General features: G+C 58.6%; 2 protein-coding genes across 2 annotated transcripts in view; one reads left to right on the top strand and one right to left on the bottom strand.

Moving 5' to 3' along the window:
• Positions 1-2,332: 2,332 nt before the first annotated feature.
• CAV3 (caveolin 3) lies at positions 2,333-5,627 on the top strand. Its single transcript, XM_068907233.1, has 2 exons — positions 2,333-2,481; positions 4,249-5,627. Exons 1-2 carry the CDS (start codon positions 2,368-2,370, stop codon positions 4,588-4,590), a joined length of 456 nt encoding a protein of 151 aa, XP_068763334.1. The 5' UTR covers positions 2,333-2,367; the 3' UTR covers positions 4,591-5,627.
• OXTR (oxytocin receptor) overlaps positions 5,625-18,107 on the bottom strand; it is a 34,448-nt gene continuing 21,965 nt past the window's right edge. The window contains exons 2-5 of the mRNA XM_068907232.1: positions 11,522-11,679; positions 10,767-11,009; positions 9,209-10,403; positions 5,625-6,830 (exon numbers count right to left, since the gene is read on the bottom strand). Of these exons, the coding sequence (XP_068763333.1) occupies positions 6,583-6,830; positions 9,209-10,139 (1,179 nt within the window). The 5' untranslated portion in view covers positions 10,140-10,403; positions 10,767-11,009; positions 11,522-11,679 and the 3' untranslated portion in view covers positions 5,625-6,582. The remainder of the gene's footprint in view (positions 6,831-9,208; positions 10,404-10,766; positions 11,010-11,521; positions 11,680-18,107) is intronic.

Raw genomic sequence — 18,107 nt, 5'->3', positions numbered from 1 at the left:
ACCTGGCCCCTCTACAACGTGCTGCGACCACGGGTCTCGTGTGCCCTGTTTACCCTGAAACAATACAGACGGGGTGCTAGGCGCTGGCTCTGCTCCAGCGGACGTGAGAGCATCCGCATCCTCCCAGAGCTACAGCGCTGCCTCCGAAGGCCGAATTGGTACCCACGTCCAAACCAAATAAATCATGCACCGCAGTCCCTAGAACAACTCCCTTATCGAGCTCGGTGTGAATGATGAAATGTCATAATATTTGTCCAAGGCACGTGGTTTATTTTATTTTTATTAACTGAGGTTTGGCAGGGAAAAAAAAAAAAAGAAAAAGAAAGGAGTTAACGCTTCCTCTCCACGTTACTATCTCCCAGTGGAAACGGGTGCGAGCAGAGGAAAGTCCACGAGGCACAGCCCCAGCAGGGGCACTCCAAGAGCCGTATCGGATTATAACCCACGGCAACACCCGCCAAGCCCCGCGACGTGGGGCGACTGTTCCCGTTTCTCCTGTGCTGCATTGGGGCAATCCAAGAGAGGAAGAGACGACAACCACAAGAATTGAGCAACTCGGAGACGGAAGCAGATGTGCACTTGGAGGCGGAAGAAAACCCGGCGCATGCACCGCTCTGTGGAAGCCCAGAAGGAAACAGCAGCGTGACTTGGGCTGGAGCACAACCCAAAGGAGCACAACCCGTTCCTGACCATCTAATTTTTCATGCAAAAGAAAAAAGCTTGGTTGAGTTTAACAAAGACTTTACGGGTCAAGACACTGAGTTTACTGAATTGGGCCATGGTTTTTGTATACATTTCATCCGAGCCGACGACGTTTTTCTAGCTGGACGCGGACTCGCCTGATGCCGTAGACTAAGCAGTCGTCTGGAGGAGAGGGAGACGGTGCCGTGCGATGCGTCGTGGCAGTACCACCCTGCTCAGCCCCTCCAGTGCCGCATTTTTATTTTGGCAGCTATCAGCATACCGCTCTGGGACACTTGCTACTCCCGAACTTGTCACCCCTCGACCTCGATTCTGAATTGCTGTTTCGGGGGGGGAAAACTATTCGCAGTGAGAGTGGCGCCTGAATCTGTCCCGGCGTGTAGCTGCCCGTCGGGGCAGCGGGGCCCTTGCCGGCCTGGCAGAGGGGCAGCTGCAAGGCGTCGGGCCAGGAGGGAGCAGCTGCAGCCGGGCACAGAGCTCCCGGCGCTGCCGCACCGCCCTCCAGCAAAACCCCCTTCCCACCTCCGGAGAAAGGCGGTTTTGTCTGCGGGCGTGGGGAGCCTTTGGGACGTGCCACAGCCGAGCGGGATCAACTAACGCTGCAAAAAATAAAATAAAAAAAAAAAAATCCCCCCACGCGTCTTTGCGGTGACATCACCCAAACAGCAATATCTCCGTCCTGCGCGGCAGCGGGCCGCGCTGTCTGCCCTCCTCCAGTGCTTCCTGCGACGCCTCGTTCGCTCCCAGCCCGGCGCGGCCTCGCTCCTCTCGGGGAAGCACCGCTCCTTAAAACACAGCGTTCCCTCCGGCCAAGCGCCGCCGCCCGCGGAGCAACCCCGGGGCAGACGCCGGCGGACCCGTCCCGCGCCCCTGCTTGCCGCCTTGCCAGCGGTCGCACCGGGGGCACCGCGGCCACCGCCAGCTGAAGAGCGAAGCGGTGCCGAGCCCACCTCCCGCCTACCGGCGGGGACTCCTCCTCCCACCTAGCCCGTGCAGCCGGAAAGCAGGATTTTTCCATTAAAAAAAAAAAAAAACACCCACTAATAAGGCCCTGATAAACAACCGCTTTTGGACCCTCGTTCCAGTGGGCAGCGCCCGAACCAGTTGACCCCGGCTGCGGGCCTGCCCAGCGGGCCGTGCCACGGCGATGAGTCGAGACGGGCCGAGATGAAAACCACACGCAAGCGCCAGCTGGAAGGGGGCTGCTCCACAACCCGGGGGTAAAGGAGGGCGCCGGAGGACAGGCGGGCGCCGGCGGGAGACGCGTTGGAGGGCACGGCGCCCTCGACCGCTGCCCCTCGGCGGGTCCGGGCTGGGTGGGTGCGGGGGGGGGGGGGGTTGTGGCATGACGTGAGTTTTCCCCTGGTGGGAAAGACCAGGAGGAGCCCAAGCCACCAGCACGAGACCTTCCGCGGGGCTCCTGGGGGCAGCCGCTTCGCCGGGGGACGTTTCTAGCCCGGCTTCCTCGCCCCGTCCTTGCACCTGCGGGCTGCCAGCCCCGCCGCTCCGCCGCCGCCCCCGCTCCCGCCGGCCCCTCGCGCCGCCCGTTAATTTTAGCCTGGAGCGGGGCCACGGGCGGGGGCGCAGCTATGCGCGGCAGCTGCAGCGGGCCGGAGGGGGGCCCAGGCGTCCGGGGGCGGGCGCCCGAGCGGCCGCGCCGCAGCCATGGCCGAGGAAGGGCGCGAGCTGGAGGAGCGGATCCTCGCCAAGGACCAGCACACCAAGGAGATCGACCTGGTGAACCGCGACCCCAAGCGCATCAACGAGGACGTGGTGAAGGTAGGCGGGCGGCCTGGCACCCCTTCCGCCTGCGCGGTGGTTTGCCTGTGCCCAAAGGCCGCCGGCGAACGCGGGGGGGGGTCCCCACCGCAGCAGGGGGTCCCCGTGGTGGCAGGGGGTCCCCATGGTGGTAGAGGGTTGCCACAGTGGCAATGGGTCCCCATGGCGGCAGGAGGTCCCCACAGCAGCAGGGGGTCCCCATGGTGGTAGAGGGTTGCCACAGTGGCAAGGGGTCCCCATGGCGGCAGGAGGTCCCCATGGCAGCAGGAGGTCCCCACAGCAGCAGGGGGTCCCCATGGTGGCAGGGGCCCCAGTGGTGGCAGGGGCCCCAGTGGTGGCAGGGGGTCCCCACCTCAGTAGGCGGGCCCCAGGGTGGCAGGGAGTCCCCGTGGTAGCAGGGGGTTCCCATGGTGGCAGGGGGTCCCCGTGGTGGCAGGGGGTCCCCACCTCAGCAGGGGGTCCCCATGGTGGTAGAGGGTTGCCACAGTGGCAAGGGGTCCCCATGGTGGCAGGAGGTCCCCACCTCAGCAGGGGGTCCCCGTGGCGGCAGGGGGTCCCCATGGAGGTAGAGGGTTGCCACAGTGGCAAGGGGTCTCCACCGCAGCAGGGGGTCCCCACAGCAGCAGGGGGTCCGCACGGTGGCAGGGGGTCCCCACCTCAGCAGGGGGTCCCTGTGGTGGCAGGGGGTCCCCATGGTGGCAGGGGGTCCCCATGGTGGTAGAGGGTTGCCACAGTGGCAAGGGGTCCCCACGGTGGCAGGGGGTCCCCACCACAGCAGGGGGTCCCCACAGCAGCAGGGGGTCCCCACGGCGGCACGGGGTCCCCACGGCAGCGCTGGCGGGTCCCCGGGGCTGGAGCATCGGCTCAGTCGGCCCCTAGTTCCCAAGGGCCGTCAGGGTCCCCCCGGCCGGCACCTCCCTCCCGCTCCGGGAGATTAGAGGCAATACGGCGCGACTTTATAGCTTCCAAGAGCAAAAGGGATGTTTTGGGCGGTTTGCCGTGAACGCACGTTTGCCTTCCCACCCCCCCCCCCCCCAAAACGGCACGCTTTCTCTCGAGACAACTCGTTTGGCTCGGGCGTCCCCTACAACGAGCTACACCACCCCGAGCTTCCCGCGCTACCGTTCAGCGGCTTGGAAGAGCGTTTGCAGCTCGGAGCCGGTGAAGGCCGGCGTCTGCCTGCAGCAGTAACGCCCCTGCAAGGACACGGCCGAGCCGAGCTGCCTCCCGCGCCGGGCCGCGTGCGCGCAGGCAGCGTGGACTTCCTTGCCTCCGCATATATAAATAATATATAAATCAGGAGGACTGCTGGATTTTCACCAGCGCAAATTACCTACTTGCAGAGCAGGCGGCCCAGGCCCTTGACTGCTAAAAGGGGTGGTAGGAACGGGCTCCGGCTTCCTCAAGGGTAAACGCTGGCAGAGCACGCTCCCGCTCGGTGCACATGTGGCTGCCCAGCACCTGCAGGCCACCGCGCAGCCCAGAGGTTGGGCGCGCTCCAAAACGTCCTGCCGCGGCAAAGCCCGGCTGCGGTGGGGTTCGTGGTGTTTGTGGCCGAGCTGTGAGTCGCTGCGCCCCGGGGCAGGCCAGGCGACCGGCCGGGACCGCGCAGGGACGCAGGCCGCTCCGGCTGCTCGGGGCTGTGCTGCCTGGAGCTTTGCAGGCCTCAGGCAGCCCGTGGCGGCTGCGGCTGCTCTTGCACGCGGCAGCGTGGCCCTACCCTCGCCGGGGCCTCCCCCACTGACCTCCATCTGCTCTTCCCTCCAGGTGGACTTTGAGGACGTCATAGCTGAGCCGGTGGGAACGTACAGCTTCGACAGCGTCTGGAAAACCAGCTACACCACCTTCACCGTCAGCAAGTACTGGTGCTACCGGCTGCTCTCGGCCATCCTGGGCATCCCCCTGGCCGTGCTCTGGGGCTTCCTCTTCGCCCTCATCTCCTTCTGCCACATCTGGGCCGTGGTGCCCTGCATCAAGAGCTACCTGATCGAGATCCAGTGCGTGGGCAGGATTTACTCCCTCTGCATCCACACCTTCTGCGACCCTCTCTTCGAGGCGCTCGCCAGGATCTGCAGCAACATAAAGGTTTCTCTCCGTAAGGAAACCTAGGTCCCCGGGCGGAGAAGGGCCACCCAAAGCAGCCCGTACACACCCGCCTGCCCTCCCAAGTTTTCCTCTCCAGCTGCTCCGTACCCAGGTCACCGCCGCCCCCTCGCTCGTGGGCTGCTCCTGCGCGGAGGTGGACATCTACAGCAGCATCGCCGGCCTGGACCACGCTCGGGAGAAGAGGTCCCTCAGGGCGCCACCTGCTCCATCGCAACGCCAGCACCTAAAAAAGGCCTGAGACACCCGGCTAGGCTGGGCCGATGGGCTCGGGAAGCGCCCCCGCCGCACAGGCGCCCGTGCCCGCCCCGGGGGAAGCCCGGCGGCAGGGAGCAGCGTCCGCTGGCGCTGCCGTCGGCCTTCGGCCTCGCGAGGGGTCCCCTGCGCCCTGCTCCCCCCCTCGCACCCAGCCCGACGCCAGGAAACGCGGCTGCCTGCGAAACACCGCTCGCTGCAAGTAATCGCTGCGGTGGGAGCGTCGGCGTCCGGCCGCCCCCGCGCAGCGAGCGCGCGGATCGCGGCGCAAAGGAGCAGATTTCGTTTCCGAGTGTGTTTGCGGTTCAGTAAAGCTTTCAAACCCCGATGGCATCAGTGCGGGAGCGTTGCGTTCGGCACCTCGGCGAGCGCTCGGGGCCGGGGCTCCTCGGCAGCGGGGGGCCCCCGCCGTCTCGCCCCGCCGGGCGCTGGGGCTCGCTCGCTCCACCCGGGCCCCCAGGGGCAAGGAGGAAGGTCAGACCCGGAGCTCCTTCCTCCCCGTCAGTTCGCTTGGCCCAGCCTCAGTTAAGCCTTATTTTAATTCTGAGGCGCTTTCTGGGCTCCAGCCCGGGCCCAGCCGGGCGCCTCGCTCAGACGCTGCTGCTCCCCGCCGCCTGCGCGGGCTTTTCACCCGGCTTCCAGCAACCCCGAGCCAAAGTCGGTCGCGGGGCCGGCCGCGGGCGAGCGGGAGCCAGGCGGCCCCGGCCCAGGAAAAGCTGGGAACAGCCGCGAAACGCTTCTTAAGCTTTTTGGGGGAAGGAACAAAAGCAATTAAAACCAATAGCGGGATTATATTCTCTTTTAATTTCTGTCGTTCGAGCACGTCACAGCCCGAACCAAACAAACCCCGAAAAGGCGGCTCCGGGGGCGCCCGCCCGTGGCGCGAACGCGGCTCGGCCGGCAGCACCCCAGCTCCCTTTTGCCCCTTTTCGGGGAGACGCGGCAGCGTGTCGGATGCCGTCCGGCGGGCCGCGCGTCCCCCGGGCGCTGCTCGGCCTCGCGGGAAACCCGGCGGAAATCAGCGCAGCTCGCTGAGCCGGAGGGGAGGGGAGGCAGGGCGAGCGGGCGGGCGGGCGGGCGCCCCAGGCCATCTGCGCCCTGGAATCGGCGCCCGCAGCGCCCTGCCTCCTCGTCGCAGCCGGGGGGGGGAAAAAGCCGAACGCGGGAGGACGACAAAAAAAAAAATCGGCGGCGCGCCAAGGCGGCGCTGAGCGGTTGCGCAGGGATTTCGACCAGCCGGGTAAAAGGCGCCGAGGTCGAGGGCGCTGAGCCGGGAGCTCGCTCCAGGCGGCCGGACGTAACAGGCGGCGAGGAAGGAACGCCGTAACCGAAAAAGGCGAAAACATACCTGTTGGTGACGGCCAAGGAAGAGAACTGCTCCGCGCTTAACGGCAGGACGCGTCTTCCTTCCCGCGGGGCGAGGCACCTGGCGGCCGCGCGCCTTCCCCAGCCGCTCCCCCCCCAGCGCCCTTCAAGCCGGAGGCAGGAAACTTTATTAGGGGCACGCGGAAAGGGCTGAGAAAGCGTGCCACAAGCGGGAGGTGGGGGCGACAGAGCGAGGAGATGGCAGCGGGGTAAAAGGGCCAAGTGCTACCTGCAGTCAACCCCAAAGCAAAAGCCTGGCCGCAGGGCGGGGGGCGCTCGGCCTTTTCCCACGCCAAGCTTTCGGGGGGGGGGGGCTCGGCGGCTCTGCTACTGCCCGGCGAGCCGGGCCCTGGGGCCGCGGAGGTCCTGCCCCGGCGCTCAGGGGGCGGCGGGCTGGGCGAAGCAGCGCTGGCTGGCGCTCTTGCCGGCCAGGGCGAAGGAGGAGGAGTTGCTGCGGCGGCTGCCGGCCAGGTCGCAGGCGGGCCGGGCCTTCAGGTAGCGGGCCGAGCAGCAGAGGCAGCGGCGCGCCAGGTCGTGGAAGAGGTGGCCCGTGTAGAGCATGTAGATCCAGGGGTTGCAGCAGCTGTTGAGGCTGGCCAGCAGCATGGCGATGATGAAGGGCGACGCTGCAAGGCAGAAGGCACCGCGGCGTTAGCCCCACGCTCGGCCCCCGCCGCCCGGGGAGCGCCCGCAGCGGCCAAAGCCACCCCGCTCGCCCGGCGCCGCCGGGGAGCAAGCCGGGGACGGCGCTTGCTTTCGGTCCGTCTCCTCGTGTTCTCCTGGAAAGCGGTAGCAATAAGGATGCGTGTTTGGGTTTCGCTCCTCTTCCCCCCTCTCTCTCTCTCTCTCATTGTTTTCTCTTTTATTTAAAAAAGAGAAAAGTTTGCTTTCCCACTGGAAAACTCTCTGCAAAAAATCCACTCGAAGTGTTCAGACTAGAGAAGACGCACGTATCACAGATACTCGTTTCCAAACTCGCCCCTTACCAGCTCGTGCATAATCCCTGCTCGGGTGACGTCTACTCCAACCGCTCCTAATTTCAAGCAGGCGTTACAAGCAAGCCGGGGCGATTTGCTCACGAACCGGCGGCACGAGGCCTGAAACGCCCCACAGCATGTCGACCCACTTAAAAAGGAAAAAAAGAAATGCAAGCGCTGCTGATTCAGCTCTTCGCTCTCCGAGGCGGTTAACACGGGTCCGCGGCCGCCCCGGCGGCTCGGCGCGGGCTGCGCCAGGGGCGTCGGGGGCAGGAGGACGGGACGCGGCACGGCCCCGGCGCTGGGAGCTGCGAGACCCGCTTCCTGCCGGCGCGTAAGGCAGGGCGCGAAGCGGCGGGGCGCCTCGGCAGGATCGATTAGGTCTCCGTGACGTCTAAGCAGACCTCCCCGGGCCGGGGAGGCTCTTAGGACATCCTGCGTAGCTCCCTCACGCAGCCCGAAGGCGGGAGGCCGGGGCTCCCCGCAAAGCCCTGCAAGCTGAAACGCGCTTAAATGGGCTTTCCGCGGTGGCGGCACCAGTCCTTCCCTGCAAAGGAAAGGAAACCCACGAGCTGGACCCGGAAAAGCCAGGGAGGGAGAGAGGCGCCGGCGGAGAGGCCGCGCCAGGCGCCGGATCTGCTTTCCGTTATCGGAGGGCAGACGCGCGCTGGAAAGCATCACGCTTCCCGCGGAGCGATTTATAACCGAAATCAGGTCGGCTAAAGACGAGACAGGAATATCTGGCGCAAGCGAGCGGTGCCGGCGACGGAGCCGCCGCCGGGGCAGAGGGTCCCGGCCAGGCGCCGCTGTCCTGCCGCCAGCTTTCTTTCACAGCCCCAAAGGCGCCGTTTCTGTCGAGCTTGGGCCAGGCCCCTCAAGGAGCCGCTGTCCCCCCCCCCATGCTCTATTTGTCCCTTTCGTCCTACCTCCCGAAGGTGCGCCGCTTTCCTTTCCACCCTCCCCAGTCGGTTCCCGCAGGTGCAGGGACCCCGCGGGCGCCTCCGCCCCGGCGACAGCGCAGCCGCGGCCGGCTGCGCGCACGCCAAACCCGGCAGGGTAATATATTTCACTCGGTTTGCAACCTTAACGACGGGAGCAGCCAGGGCCGAGCATAAAAAACGGCACACCAGGGACCCCCCGCCCTTCAGGAAAAGCCGTTCCCCGCCAATCGGTAGGTTTCCCAAGGAGCAGCGCTACAGGCAGCGCCAAAGCAGCAGCAGCGGGGCAGCGGGGCAGAAAACAGGAACAGCAGGAGACCACCGAAGCGAGGGGAAGGCAGGCAAAGGAGGAGAAAGCAAAGAGGGCAAAACGCAAAAGCAGAGAGGTCAGGCAGCACAGAGGGATTTGCGGGTCGCTCCCGCGGCTCCCCCAGCTCCGAGAGCGCCGCGCCGCCAGGGCGCCGAGCGGGAGGAGAGGTGAACGCCTTCAACGCCGGACACCCCGGGCCGTCCTGGGAAGGGCCGCGCTCCCGCACCCGCGCCGAGGTGGGGAGGCAAAAACCCCTCCAGCCTTTCCTGCTAAGAAAGCCCGGCTGCCGAAGCTGCAGGTGGCCCTGAACTCGCACCTGAAGAAGGTGCTGGAGAGCGAGGTCTCTGCCCGCGTTTCCCGGGGCCCCGCAGCCCTGCAGGACCAGCGCGGGCAGCGATGGCCGCGGCGTGCTGGGGAACCGGCGGCGAAGCTCTGCGCGCGCAGGCAGAGCTCCGCCGCAAGGAGCAGCCAAGCAGCAATCCCGAGCCCGCCGCCTTCGGGTCGGCGCTCCGGGGGCTGAGCCAGCCCTCGCGCAGCACCGGCGAAGCTCCCGTGAAGCTGCTACTGCTGCATTTCAGACTTCTTTTTCCAGGTTGAAGACTTTTTTCATTTCTCCCTCCCAGCCCCCGACGAGACCTGATTCAAAGTGGAGTTTCTAGCTGCCACGCGCAGCCTCCAAGTCTGCTGTTTGGCAGCTGAGTCGACTATAGGTGTCACTTTGACCGTTCAGACTAAGCAATCCATGCAGACCTACAGGCACGAACGAAGAGAGGACATACCTTCCTGTGGAGCATTCGTGTCCCACACGGACCACATCTGCACAAAGAAAAAGGGAGTCCAGCACACTATGAAAGCTAACACTATGATGAAGGTCATTTTGACTGTCCGGATCTTGGCTTTAGAGATGAGCCTGGTGCTGCTGACCCTGGCAAACGCTGTCCCACCGTGGGAAGTGGAGCTCAGGCTCACGTTCGGCCCGTGAGCTGTCTTGAGCTTCACGTTCTGCCAGATTTTGAAACTGATCAATCCATAGCAGATGCTCAGCATCAGCACGGGGATGATGTAGACCATGAGGGTTATCCAGGTGACATAAGCTTTGGGTCCCCAGGGCTGGATAAAATCTGCCCAGCAGTCATAGACCCCATTTCCCACATCTCTCAGGGAAAATATGTGGATCTGAGGGATGCTGACCAGCAGGCACAGCAGCCAGGTGAGGAGGACAGAGACCCGATCAGCTCTCCTGTGCAGAGACCTCAGCGGCTGACAGATGGCCAAACACCGGTCCAGTGACATCAGCAAGAGCATGTAGGTGGAAGCAAACATCCCCACTACCTGCAAGTACTTGATCAACCGGCAGAGGAAATCTGGCCCATAAAACCTGAAGGTGATGTCCCAGATAAGCTGGGGCAGCACCTGGAAGATGGCCACCACCAGGTCAGCGATGCTTAAGTGCTTCATGAAGAAGTACATGCGGGAGTGTTTCTGCCGGGTGGTGTGGATGGCCAGCAGCACGCACAGATTGCCGGTCAGGGCCAGGAACAGGATGAGGCAGAGGACAGTCACCTCCACTTTGGCCATGTCCTCATTCCTCTTCAAGGGGTCAGTGGTGCTGTTCCTCCCAGACGTCTGGTTCTCCAGGCTGAGGCTGCTGTTCCCCAGCGAGCTGTTGATTGTCCATAAGCTGTTCCCTGCAAGGTACAGCTTATCCATGGCCAGCTCCTTCCCATACAGAGCTTTGTAGCAGAGAGGGGTCGGGTGAAAGGTCCTCTAGGAACGTGTCCCCACGTGAAGCAGCTTCAGCCCCTTTACAGCTTCCCTCTCCTGGCTGTCATCTCTTCCACGGCGTGCCGTTGCCCGGCGGGGAGCTCGTCCTTTCCTCCCTCTGGATGAGCCCGAGACCTCCTGGGCAGAAATGCTCTCGGCCAGCAACTCCACCCTGTCCCCTCCCAGGGCACTTGACGTCTCCTCGCGTTCCTGCCCCCAAACAAAAACAAAACACGGAAGGAGCACTAGGGAAAAAGGAGCACTAGGGAAAAGCAGCACGGCTGCCCCGTCTCGGTGGCAGCCCTCCCCAGCTCAGCGCGGGGCCTTCCCAGAGCAGGGCTTTATTTCCCACCAAAATCCCCACTTCAGCAGCTTCTCCCTCGTTCCCTTAATTTCTTTGCAGCCCAGCTAGCTCTGAAGAGGGGACACGGCTCGCCCGCGCGCCGGTGAGCCTTTCCTCTCCCCGCGCTCCCGCTGGCGACGGGGCGTTAAGCATCCAGTGAAACGGCAACGCGCCGGGTCCTGGACACGTCCCAAACGGTGCACAGCAAACCGCAAAGGTCCCTCTCTTACCTGCGCGGATCCCGGCTCGCCTCGTCCGGAGGTGAGAGCCGCCAGCCGCCCGGCTGCCGCACAACTCGGCTCTGACTCGCATCCAGGAGGGAAGGGAGCCGGAGCGCGGGAGGAGGGAAGGCGGCCGCGGCCAGCCCCGGGGAGCGCCGCGCGGCTGCGCTCGGAGCCGCCGCCACGAGAGGGTGCGAAAGGCCGCGCTTCCCCGGCTCCTCCGCAGCCTTCTGCTGAACCGTGAAAACCTTCCTACGGGAGCGGGGAGAGCGAAATCACAACTGCACTCAGCGCTTGCTTCTAATGCAAAGCCCTCTGGCTGTTTAGTTCCCCCGAAGCCCGGTACTCTAAGTGCATCACACTATCTTCGTTTTACAGACAGACGCGTAAGCGCGCGAAGTGACAAACGATGTTAGTGCTGAAACGCAATGCTGCCTCCGCTACACTGTATACGCTGGTACGACTTAAGAAGGTTCATTTCCTCCCCCCAAAAAAGCCCTGACTATTTTAATGACTTTAGTCACCCAGCCTCCAGGTAGCTGGGAAAGCAAAAAACATATGGGGAAATAGGAAGTGAATAGATGAGATGTTATTTTCTTAACACAACAGTCCCGTCTGGCCGCGAGAAGCTGGGAGAAGAGCCCCATCTGTTCGGGCTGTCTGGAGCTGCAGATTAATTACTCTCTCTGTCTGACAATCAGGCAATGTAAAAGACTGTCAAACATTAATGAGCAACGCCTTTCTGAACGAGCGGATTTACTCACTGAGCGGTAAGTGGATGCTCCAGCCCTGGGGGTTTCCGAGTGGTTTAGAGGAGGCTCCATTTCAGCTGCCAGAGCTGCTGCTCATGGGCCACTTTCAAATCCCTCCTTGTGTCTGCCAGCTCACCAGGCTTCAACCAGGAGGCTCGCGCTCGGGTTATCTGGCAATTAAAACAACAACAAAACTTACACATTTCAGGAAGGTTTTTTGGGTTTTTTGAGTATTATTAAGCCTTTTCTACAAAAGAATAAAAATGTGGTTGTTTACGCTGTTTGCCATTAGCGCTGCTAACTCAGCATGCACGTTTCAGAGAGAAAAGGACTCCTTTCCCCGAGACTCAAGGCCAGGACAAGGGGTTTAGGCACCTAAGACTGCAGATGCGGGTTTGCAGAGGAGCTTCTAGACACCTTGACAACTGAACCGAACTCCACAGCAGCCACCCAGAGTCATCCCAGCCTTTAACCCAAAAGCTGGCTTCAACACAAACCAGCTCAGTCTAACTTCTGCAGTCTCTTAACTAAGCAAAATTCAGCACTCTGGTACTCATTCCACTGTGCTGCTTTTCCCTGATAACCACATCTCAGACTCTACTTAGCCTCACATTAGGCCTTGAATAAACATTTCTGCAGTTATTTTTAAAAATAAAGATTTTTGGGAACCTTTAGCTTTATGCAAGATGTAGAAATGTTAAATACTTTGGCAAGTTCTTCCCTCCAGGGTTCATGTTCTTCTTCCTTCAGGCAATAAAACGGCTGTGGGAATCGCTGGGGATAACAGCTCACCACGTGCAATGCTTTTTTTTCATTGTTCTGCCTTTTTCGGGAGAGTTCTGTAGGAGGAAATGACCTTGGGTGAAATCTTGGTTCCAGTGAAGTCAAAGAGAGATTTGCCATGGAGTTCACTGAGCGACAGCTCCATCGTTTCGGTGGTGCCGCTTTGGCATATTGCGGGGTGTGGAGAGATGGCAAATCCACACCTGCAACAGCACCAGGGTCAGGGCAGGAGCTGGCTGGGCTCGTGCTGCCCTGTCACGCCGCGGCTAAGGTGAGTACCCCGAAACAGAGCAACCGCTGTCCCTCCGTGCTGCGAGATATGGGATCGTTCATACCAGAATTACCCAGACACTGACTTCTTCATAGGCTGTAACTGAACAACTTTTAAAGCAGGAAAGAGTCTTATGCTACCTGAATTTCTTAAAAGCGCTTGCAACTATATGCCTCAAACAGCGAAATGTAATTGCAGAACACATTTTATTTCAGCAGTGAATCATAAATGTTAAACTGTGAAAGAGATCTCCAAGGACTCATTCTGTTTGTCCCCTTGCCAATGGCAAACTGTTCCCAGCGCTGCATTTTTCTAATGCTCTGTCTGGTCTAATTTAGAAGCGCATGAGTAGTTTATTGAATTGCTTGCTGTTTAGGTGAAGGATCATACTCCGTGAGGATCAAAATGAGGGTTTAAAACACTAAGTCATGGAAGGTTTTCATTAGCTTTAAGCTCTTTGCATACAGTTGAGGCTCTTGACTTACGTCCCACTTAGTGAAACAAGGTCCTGTCCTGCCTTGCTGCAGTGGTAGCGGCTCTGGACAGGAGACCTGCAGACAGCCATCACGAGCCAGAGGTGACACAAGGAGAACACAGCAAAGCCGCAGCTCCCATCACGAGCAGAGTTAAGGAGCATCTCTGCTTTCTCATGAACGGATGCAGCAATTGTACCCCACCCCTTGGCAAAGCTGGTAAAATAATCCAAACTGGAAAGAGACGAAAAGGAATTTGGATGGTGACAAGATTTGAGCAATATGATCAAGTGAAATTCACACAAGGTAGCACGAAATAAAGTGAAGACAAGTCAATTTGTCCATTATTGTAAGAGATGTCTTCCTCTGGTGCAGTGGAGCAAGACATAATCCTGGACACTACACCAGATTGGCCTGAGCTGGCCATTCCTGCGCTCTTCGCACCCTGATGCTGTACAAACTCACAGCAAGTGCCCGAAGGGCTAACCACCCAAACGCTTACGGACAGGCAAAGGGAGGGAAGAGGCAAAGGAAAGACAGAGGGGAAAGTGACCTGCTTAGGGGCATTTGGGAAAAGAGCAGGCAGAAGCAGGTCTGGAGATCCCCCCACACCCATCCACACTGGGGTGACAATCGCCTCCGCAGCTTTGGAGGACACACCTGGGAACTTTACATAAACACTCTCCTTGGTGGAAGAAGTAAGTTGAGCGTTCTTGAACATTCACCTCTATGCTACAATACAGCAAAGCTTAAGGATGACAGCGAGTATTTCTACTTTCAAAAGACTTACCAAGGTCTGCCCAAAAAGCTAGCCAGCACCAGGGGTTTCCCTTAAACATGCTGCCTTTGCTTCATGCTCATGGCTGATGCTTCTGGCAGTGCCTCTGCTTGGCCATGACGCCAACGCAGATCTACCATGCTGCATGGACCACCTGGTCTGGTGGGCACATGATGGGGACACTTTGCTTGCGTGCAAGAGGTCTGACATCCCCATTCAGTCGTTTTCCTAGCGTTTATGGGTGGACACATTTTCCTAGGGTTTGTGGATGGACTAACTTCAGTTAGAGCATTGTCTAGTGCTTCAAGCAGTTTGGCAGCTATGAAGAAAGCCAAACTGCTCCAGTTCTCCTTGGGCATGAGGACATATGCAATGAAATCAAGACCCACAGCATCTCCATCCACACAAGAAGTTTCTCTCCTTCCTGAGCCACTTGGAGACAGAAATGGTTCGCTGGGTTTCGGCATCTGCCTCGCCAGTTACGCAGCGTGCAACTCTTCCACGTATTTTCTCATCTATAACCCCGGTTTTTGGCTGTCACGCTTTGGCAGTTAACACGTTTGTTTTAGTAAACAGAAAAGATTCAGATACGTCTACCGAAGAGGAAATACAAGAAGAAATCTCTGTAGTTGAAAGCAAATTCAGGAACCACAGAGGAGGTTCCTGCCAACGCCGGGGGCTGCCAGGTCGGGGCGGCTCCCGTCCCGCGTGCCGGCAGCCAGACTGCTCGCAGACCGCCGGCGCTGCGGGTGAAGCCTCCTAACGCGGTCTGCAGGACAAGACGCACCTTCCAACCGCCTTCTGGGCTCCGGCACACCGGCGCGCTGCAGGCCGTCGGCGCACCGACGACGCTCGAGGGCTGCGGTTACCCTGCTCTCGCCTCCCAGCCCCAGGCGGCCGCCGCACAGCCTTTGCGGCGGCTGCTCCTTCGCTAGGCTGGCAAAGGCGGCAAACGCGAGTGTTCTTCTGAGCCTTCCCCTACCTGTGTCCCCGGAGGCGGTTTCTGCTCCGGCCGCGTCCCGCGCCTGGAAGGAGCCCACCGCGCTCGGCTGCCGGGGCCCTTGGAGCGCGCAGCCTCCCGACCCTGGCAGGCGATAGCGCTGCTGTTGTGCGAAACTGAAACGCTTCACTGCTAATTGCGCCTGTCTGTTGCCCGCTGCGTGCCTGCACCTTGCAGGAACAGTTTTGATTTTGCCGCTTGGATTATATTAAAAAAAAAAAAAAAAGAAAGAAAGAGAAAAAAAAAGACAGCAGTTCTCAATTTTTTTCTGCTAATTTTGCGCAGTCGTGGATGCATGAGAGTCATTTCACCCAACTGTCGGCTTTTGCACACAGACTACCGGGTATGAAACCCCACAAGGGGTTGCGCTTGATGCGCTCGACTTAGCTCCTCGAGCAAACGCCGAGCCAGGCGCGACGGGGCCAGGGAGACGGCGCAGCTGCCCCCGCAGGACGCGGTCACGGCCGGGGTCCCGCCGTGGCCAGACACCCGCGGCCGTAATCGCCGCTCCCTTTGCCGGGAGCGGGAGGGAAGTAGAGGAAACCGCAGCAGCAAAACACTCGTCCTGCCCCAGCCGGGGCGCTCGCGGCCCCGGACAGGGTTTACCTCCTCCGTGCGGCTACCGAAGCCGTTCCCGCCAGCCGCTTTCCATCCGGAGCCAGCAGCCTGCCGGCGGTGGGAGACGCTCGCCGGCCGCCCCGGCTCCGCGGTCCACGCTCATGGAAAACCACCTACCGACTACGGCTGCCCCACAACTGGAGCACACGCACAGGCGATTTTAAAGACAAGAATCTTGCAAGAATCAAAGGATTTTCTGAGTCACCCTCAGCTCCTTCCAGCTTTAAAACCTCTGTGATGCCATAGAGCTGGAAATATTTTTGCTTGAAAAATACACGCTCTGGAATAATCAAAAGCACAAAAGCTACATAAAGCTAAATTTAATTTCATTTCAGTTTACTGCTGCCTCTGAAATAGCTTTTTTCCAATTGCTATCTTGAATCTCAATTTTACAGCCCCCATGATACAAGAAGTCTGGCAAAACTTCAAGTCTAGGCCACTAGTTTGCAGAAGAAATCGCTGCTGCTTATGAACTCTCGCATACGAACGTGGCCCGAAGCAGGCATTGTAAGCAAGAAAGTCAGAATATTTTGTCTGGCTGCTTTTGCCTGGGAAATTCTCTTTATCCTGGAATTTCTTCTTCGTCCTCACCCCTTGCGTTGAGTTCCAAGAGACCCAACTTTGGTAAACTCACCAAAAATACAGAAAGACGTACAATTGCAGCGTGCACACCTCCCTTGAGAAGGCATACTACTGCTTCAGTAAAGACTTGCTGAATGCCATGGGCTCAGATAAGGCTTTGGGAATACACCAAGGACAAAGAAATCAATATATGGAGCTCCTTGTTTCTTAAATATATACATGAGCAAACTCCTAAGTATTATTGAGAAGTCCTATGCAGCTATCCATTTGGTATACTGATTTTTACAGAACTACACACTGAGATAAATACTGCAAAATATACCATACTCAGGTCAACAAGCGTTTGGAGATGAAACATGGAGATATAAGTGATGCACAAAATTGTTCGGTCCAGAACATTTATTCAAAATTCATTGCGTTAATGAGTTCACTGTTCACTATTAACATAGTGCTAGGTTTTTTTTTTTTTTTTGAAGACGTATGTAAAAATACTGTTAAGCTACTAGGTAATCCCATACCGCCAGTTACACCTTTTGACTGCTTTAAACATTCTCTTGCATATAGTATTTCTTTTCATTAGTTTAAAAAAAAAGCAATCCTCTTGTTGATCATGGTAAATAAATTCACACAAAAACACAGTTGAAAACCATTGCCATTTCTAATGTTCCTGCTCTGCTGGCACACAAAGTGGCTTGTTAAGAAATGTTCTGATAGCTGCTACTTTGTTTGGAAACTATATCATCAAAGCACTGCTTTGGGGAAAAGAAAAGAAAAAAAGTCAAAAAACTGGCCTGCACACAGACAAATGAAGAAGGGAAGAACAAGTTAGACATAGCAGTCTCAGTAGAAAAATAGAGTTTGCATGAGTTTCATTCCATGTGTCAAGACCATTTCTCCTCTTCCTTCCCTTTTATTTATTCAGGAACACTGAGTTTGAACGACTTACCCAAAGAATTCAGTGTTCAGATCGCTTTGCATCATGTGACTATAAGTTTTATGGGATTCAAACCATCTCCTTCAAAGAAATCCTCTACTTTTTGAAAATTGTCAGTCTTAGGTCACGTGGCCTCCAACCTATGCCAATGCAAAAGTCCAAATATTGCTCATTCAGCTTTTGTAGATAAAGTCTTGAAGAAAGATGCATTCCCTGTTTTCCACTTGATGCCAAGAAACGCAGAACTACGGAACCTCCTCCTCCAGGGTGAGTTTCTCCACAGCATCCATTTGAATCAAGGAGCTTAAAGCTATTCATGTGAGAGGAGGTTAATAGAGAACAAACAACAGGTCCACAAGCATGACGGTGGAAATATATATGCACATTTTTTAACAGACAAACAGATTTCAGCTTCAAGCTTTTAGGAGCTATATCTACGTATATTTTTTTAACTGCGCTGCTGTATAATTTCATGCTATTTATTTCAGTTGCTCTGAATGCTGATTCATCAACAAGAAATAAAAAGCAGAAAAAACACAGGGAGACCATGTACCCTGCCTCCGTTCTTGCCCAAGGTGGCTCTAACACAGGAATGTCCCCCACAGGCGGTCACGGGGAAGCTTTCCGTGGCCGGCGGCTCACGGCAGGGTGGGGGCTGCAGGCTGTGACCCACCGTGGCGACAGCACGGCACCGGGCGCAGCCCTGTGGCCTTGGCCACGGGCTGGTTCGGGGCCCCTTTTTGGTGAAAAGTCACAATCGCCGAAGCTAGAGCAATGATTTTTTTTGCAACTTCAGCTGTCCTTCTTGCCCTCTGTCTCCGGAAATGGAAGGAGGGGGAAAGCAGCAAAGGCTGTAGGTACAGGAGGTGACCCAAGCCCAAGTCCCACCACTGCCCAGGGCAGGTCCTGCTCCTCCCTCCTGTAGGCAGAGCGCCTCCCCCGTAATGGCACTGTTGGAGCTCGCCTTGCCTAAGCTGAGCCTGTTCAACCAAGCAAAGAAAATGCTCCCTGAGCATCCTCAGATGCATCACGCTTTTTGTCGCCGAACAGTAACGCAGAGGAGACGAAAGGCCCCACGACAGCGTGCAAGCAGCGGGGAGCAGCTGGATCCCCGGCCCGCGCACCTCTAACGAGCCCAGGCATCTGCTCCTCCAGGAGA

This window comes from Struthio camelus, chromosome 14 (assembly GCF_040807025.1).
Source record: "Struthio camelus isolate bStrCam1 chromosome 14, bStrCam1.hap1, whole genome shotgun sequence".
Classification (NCBI taxonomy): Eukaryota; Metazoa; Chordata; class Aves; order Struthioniformes; family Struthionidae; genus Struthio; species Struthio camelus.
Note: the sequence above shows the minus strand (reverse complement) of the source record. Positions and strands in the feature narration are given on the sequence as shown.

Bases quoted from the DNA above. Each gene is read 5' to 3' on its own strand.
- CAV3 (XM_068907233.1), top strand. From the start codon at position 2,368: ATGGCCGAGGAAGGGCGCGAGCTGGAGGAGCGGATCCTCGCCAAGGAC. The intron at 2,482-4,248 runs GTAGGCGGGCGG...TCTTCCCTCCAG, and splicing joins TCAACGAGGACGTGGTGAAG to GTGGACTTTGAGGACGTCAT.